The 6,000-nt window shown below is 36.6% G+C and overlaps 1 protein-coding gene across 1 annotated transcript in view; it reads left to right on the forward strand.

The window, feature by feature from the left end:
* Nucleotides 1–3,440, forward strand: part of LOC116514145 (guanylate cyclase 2G-like) — a 61,976-nt gene extending 58,536 nt beyond the window's left edge. The window contains exons 19-21 of the mRNA XM_032225610.1: nucleotides 971–1,069; nucleotides 2,106–2,197; nucleotides 3,303–3,440. Of these exons, the coding sequence (XP_032081501.1) occupies nucleotides 971–1,069; nucleotides 2,106–2,197; nucleotides 3,303–3,440 (329 nt within the window). The remainder of the gene's footprint in view (nucleotides 1–970; nucleotides 1,070–2,105; nucleotides 2,198–3,302) is intronic.
* Nucleotides 3,441–6,000: the final 2,560 nt, after the last annotated feature.

Below are 6,000 nucleotides of genomic sequence, written 5' to 3' on the forward strand. Positions count from 1 at the left end.
CTCTACATGGGGCTGCCCTTGAAGAGCATTCGGCAACTTCAGCTAGTCCAGAATGCAGCCGCGCGAGCGATTGTGGGTGCACCTCGTTTCACCCACGTAACACCTATCCTCCGCGAGCTGCACTGGCTGCCTGTTGATCTCCGGGTGCGATTCAAGGTGCTACTTATCACCTATAAAGCCCTTCATGGTACTGGACCTGGGTACTTGAGAGACCGCCTACTGCCAATTACCTCCACTAGACCGATACGATCGCATAGATTAGGCCTCCTCCGAATTCCATCATCCAGCCAGTGTAGACTGGCAACTACCCGGAGGAGAGCCTTCTCGGTGGCTGCTCCGACCCTCTGGAACGAACTCCCCGTGGAGATTCGTACCCTCACCACCCTCCAGTCCTTCCGCGCCACCCTAAAGATCTGGCTGTCCCGGCTGGCCTGGAGTTAAGATTCTGACCCCACTCGAATTGTGTGACTGTTGTGTTTCTTTTAATATGTTGTATTGTCCTTATGTTGGAAATTGTTTGTCCTCCCCCCCCCCCTTTTTGAACTGTGAGCCGCCCTGAGTCCCCCCAGGGAAAAGGGCGGCATACAAATAAAGGGAATAAATAATAAAGAATAAATAAATAATATCTTCAATGAAAGTACTGAGACAGAGAGAGGGATTAGATAGGGTGTCTTTTGTCTTGCCCCGGTTAGGATTTCTTAAGCAAATCCACTGGGCTTTCAACATGAAGCCAGAAAATCGGGACTTTTTAAAACGCCCCGGGACATGGGAGAAAATTGTTATAAAGCATGATTGTCCCGCTGAAATCGGGACGTCTGGTCACCTTAATGTAAAAGCTACTTATTCCAATATTCAGATTAAATGCCCTAAAATTCAATTTTTTCTATATTTCAGTAAGCAATAAAGCATGACAGAATCTTGTATGCCTTTTATTTGTGGCTGAAATAATTTTTAATCTTTGTTGTTCCAGGCCCTGTTGTTGCAGGAGTAGTAGGCATCACAAGGCCACGCTATTGTCTTTTTGGAGACTCTGTGAACACAGCCTCACGGATGGAAAGCACCAGCTTACGTATGTTATCATTTGTTAGAAACAAAATAAAAGGCTGATGTAAGATAGATACACACACAAACACACACACACACACACATACACACACCATTTTATTACTGCAGCCTGTTGTCAGAGATTGCACAGTAGTCTATAGGTGTATAAATGGATGGCAGTAATAGCTAATTATAAAATTCTTATACTGCTGAGAAGTTGCAGAGAAAGAGTATTATTTTTGTGCTCAGGTAGTGTCATCCATCCCACTTATTTAATTAGCAAATAAAGACTCCTGCGTCGTTTCCCCTCCAAGTCTTAAGAGAACAAAGTGATTACAGATTAGAGCAGGAAGAGTCTGTCAGCTTGGTGTTAAGGCAATGCAATTAACTTCCCCTTTCCCCATGGCCACTCCCCCCCAATTATCAGTCATTGTCCAATTAAAAGTTCTCACGTTCTTTTGGAAATGGACCCTGAGTTTGTGCCTTTCCCATCTTTACATTCCTTTTGCTGACCTTGTGCTTGTTTGGTGTTTCTCAGAATCAGGGCTGACTCTGCTTCAGACCCCATCCCCACCCCGCAAACACATTCCAATCTCTATCCCTCCTGCCATTGCCTATGTCAAGATGGCAAAAGATGCAATGTGAAGCAAGCAGCAGAGTGACAGCTATGGTAAAGAAAACATCTGGTTGCTCATTATTAGAAAAAAAGAGAAAGATTCCAGATTAATTCTTAAATATGAAGACCACCTGAATTGCAATCAGCTTGACAGCTGGACCCTAATTTGTAATTAAGAGTTAATAGATAGGAGGAAATGTTATTAGACCAAACTTTTTAAAGTAGAATACTTTCAAAAACTTTATATCAGTGCACTTCCAGGGAAGCTATGACAGACTGAAGATGGGGATAAATTACTAAAGTTTGTATTTGTCTTAAAGGAGAGGGAATAATTTCTTTACATACATTTTTCTTTATTGTTTTTTCTTTTTCTGTGTACTTTTTCCTTTTTTATATTTATAAACTTTAATAAAAATACACAATAGCTGTCTCCTCCATTTCTTAGCTCTGCAAATCCATGTTTCTAATACCACAGCAAATGCTCTTCAAAGAATTGGTGGTTATAATTTGGAAGAAAGAGGAACTATAAGAATAAAGGTATGCATTTCACAGAATCAAATAATACTCTAGCTGAAAAAAGGGGACTGGGTTAGAAGAATAAATTATTAAAGGGAGATTTAGCAAGCCATAATGCAATATATTCTATCTTATCTCTCCTATAGTTAAATGTTATGTGGAAAGCTTTTGACAGTGTGTAATTTTGTGATACTATTAAACTCCAGCTTTTATCAGAGCTAGTCAGCATTGCTAAAACTATGAAAGACTATGGGAACTGCAGCAATATTGAAAATGTCATATTGTCCATCCCTATCTCAAGGCTTTGACATTACTACCATTTGTTGATTGATCTATAATTTGAGCAATCACTACATTACAATTATGCCTTTTCAGTACAAAACCATGCATGCACCCAAATTGATGAGCTTTGTTTGAGAGATAGTAAAGTTTCCAATAACTCTAGTTTGGTTCTTTGGTTCTTTAATGTAGCCTAGAAACCTGGGCCTCACTCAACTACTTAACTAGGTTTGACCTACTTTAGTATTTTTAGGAAATCAGATTGCCAGATATTGACACTTTGTTGGACCATTTAAGCAGGGAAGATCCAAAATAAATGTTAGAGAAATGATTGTAAATTTGAAATATTGGATGGCTTTTCAGAAGCAGTCTTCTTATGAAGAAAGATTGGGATAGTGAAAAGCGGCAGACCCAGGATTGCATTTTTTCCATTTCTTCTTCATTACCTTTCCTTAAAGTAATACTTTTACTCATGCTAAATGCTAATCCTTTCTAAAAGCTGGCAGTTTTCTAGGCCAGGGATCCCCAACTCCCAGGCCATAGCCCACTACCGGCTATGGCCTATTTGGAATTGGGCCATGCGAGTGGCTGGCCAAAGAATGTGTGCACATGTGCAACTCAACTTGTGTGAGTGGCGGGCAGCAGGCACTCATGTGCATGCACACTAGCCTGCCGCTCATACGGCCCAGTTCCCCTCTGCACCACCCCCAAGCTGGGTCAAGCCACAAACTTTGAGATTCACTGTTCTTTTCCAACATTTTGTAGTTATGGGTATTGATACTTACCACATATGAATAACTTTGCTTTTGATGATATATAAAAGAGCTATGTTTTTGTTTATTGCTAGGGTAAAGGACAGCAAAGGACTTTTTGGCTGAAAGGAAAAGCTGGATTTGACATGCCACTACCAGATTTCAACAGCAAGTTTCAACCACAGCTGAAGGGAAATGAGGATGCAGAATATGTAGCTAAGGACTTTACTTGATCTAAATGTATTAACTCAATGTGATTTCCTAGTACTTAGACATTTAGTAAAAATACTTGTCTTTTTCCATGTTGTTAACTGTTAATTTAATTTTAATGTTTGACATTTATCTTTATATTTAATTTGCATGGCTGTTTAGTCTATAGTTTGGACACTTTATATTGTAAACTATCTTAATTGTCAAACTGGTAGAAAGGAGGGAAATATAATAAATTTCATTCAAAGAAGGTGCTTTGATGTAAATGGGAGCATAAGCATAATACCTATCTGGAGCTCTGTAAAGTTGCTCTGTCTTTTTCTGTGTTCACGTGGATGGCTTCTGCAGTTGCTGTACACTTGTTAAAAAAAACCCACCATGGCTGATTTAAACACTTGTAGGCTTTATGGCCTACATTTGGTCCAAAACTTTGAAGTATCATTGGGGAATAGTATCTGAAACAGCACAGTCCTTCTAAATAGTAATATCACATTAAACTAATTCTTCATAGTCATATTGCTACCTTTTGGACAGACAATTCAAAACAAGTATAAGACTGCTTTCCTACCATAGGGCTAGAGCTTTTTTAGGGATTTATAAGCTTACCATCTTCTAGAATTCACATTTGTTCCAAATCTAAAGTTTACATTATCAAAGAATAGACCTGTAAATCACATTTAAATTAAAGAGAAATACCCATTGGCAATTAGTAGGATATTTTTTCCTTACCTTAAATTTCTCTTTTCATCCACTGTTACCATTTCTATATGTGCATCACAAGGGAACTGTCACAAAGCTTCCTATTACTTATTGAATAGTATATAGTATACTAAAAAGTTCGCTTTTTACACTAGCATAAGAAATGCTGTAGTGCCATGCATATTGTCTGTGTAGATGTTTTTGTATTTTTTAAAATATATATATAATTAGCAAAATGCACAACTAAGGAAATAGTCTAGTGAATCTCATCAGGCACAATGTAACTTATTGACACATAAGCAAGCACTCCTTGAGGGTTAACAATATCTACTTAGAACTAAATTTATTGAAATGTGTGTTTTATTGCATAGTACAGATGTTACTTCAGAATAGAATTTGTATTAGAAACAAAGCAATGTAAGATGAAGTAGAAAAATCTAAAGCTAATTATCCCCCAAAGGTGCTTTCTCCAAAAGGCAACAGGACTTTCTTGGTTTGCTTGAAAACATTTCACTTGTCATCCAAGAAGCTTCTTTGGGACACCTTATGGCAATCATGACCTGGGGATTGAAAATCTTCATAGACATAAAGCTATTTATCTTTATTTTATATATTTTTTAAAAAGATAAAATCTAAATATTATTTCAGGATTCTTTTAAAATATTTCACTGAAGTTTTGTTTAAAGAAAAGCATGGTCATTATATTAACATATTTTCCTCCTGCCCTTATTCAAATTTCATTCTTCATGTTATATTGCCATAAGAATATAAGTTGTTTCAGGTATTGTGGTTCTAGTATTCTAACAAAATATATCAGCCAGTTCATTTTGTAATCTATGATTGATTTTAAAAATGATATATTCCTTTGTCTAATATAATTATTAACTGTAGATAAAGCATATGAATCAAAGTGATGGTTTTCTTAATCTTTTTATTTTCATTTGTCTATTTTTAAAAAGTTTATATTGTAAAGTTTATATTATATTGTAGTTTGTATATTAGTTCAGAAAAGTCATATTGAAATTTATAAATGGGATTGTGTAATTATTTCCTTTTTATGTTCTCAAGTATATGTTTATTCTCTTGACTAAAATACAATTAAGTTTTAATAAATGGGTTTAATGTATATCTTTCAGCTCATCAGTTACAGCCCAATAAAGTATTCACTGAGTATAGAAATTAAGGAATATTCTAGACATTGCAAGCTTTTATTCAACTTTAAATATTAAACTTCAATCACTTTCTTAAGTGATTATTTCTAAAAGCTGATGATGGTAGTCCTAAAGAGAAATGCAACTTGGAACAGAAGTCCTACCTATTCACCAAATGTTATATATTCAATTATAACTGGTACCCTCAGGAAGACTACAATACAATTGTGTATTTTCTATGAAGCTTCTATGGGCATAATCATTAATCTGAAGGTAGATAGGAACCATGTCTTTTGTCATTTGTTGTATGATTTGTTGTATAATTATGGTCTATAAACCATGATTTATGGCTTAATAAGATATGTGAATTCAGTCAATGTTCTCAATACAAATATATTTTACTCAAAAATAGACAGTGGTCTTGGTTGCACACAAGGTTTCTCTAACATAATATACAGAAGCCAAAATCTAATTCTAGTACAATATTGGTGTACATTGATTTATTCAGGCATTATTCTGCTAACCCAACTATTCTCACTTTTATTACTATTATTGTTGTAACTTTGTGTTTTAATTATTTCGTGAGGACTGCTTGAGTGAGAGTTTGGGTATGACTGATTCGGAGGACCTGCCGGGGTATGCGGGGGTCATCGGGGTGGTTGGGGGGACCACAACCATGGGTGAGGGTCGGAGCATTGCGGTCATGACAGGGAGAGGCAGATATGGTGGGGAC

The sequence above is a fragment of the Thamnophis elegans genome, chromosome 10 (genome assembly GCF_009769535.1).
Source record: "Thamnophis elegans isolate rThaEle1 chromosome 10, rThaEle1.pri, whole genome shotgun sequence".
Taxonomy (NCBI): domain Eukaryota; kingdom Metazoa; phylum Chordata; class Lepidosauria; order Squamata; family Colubridae; genus Thamnophis; species Thamnophis elegans.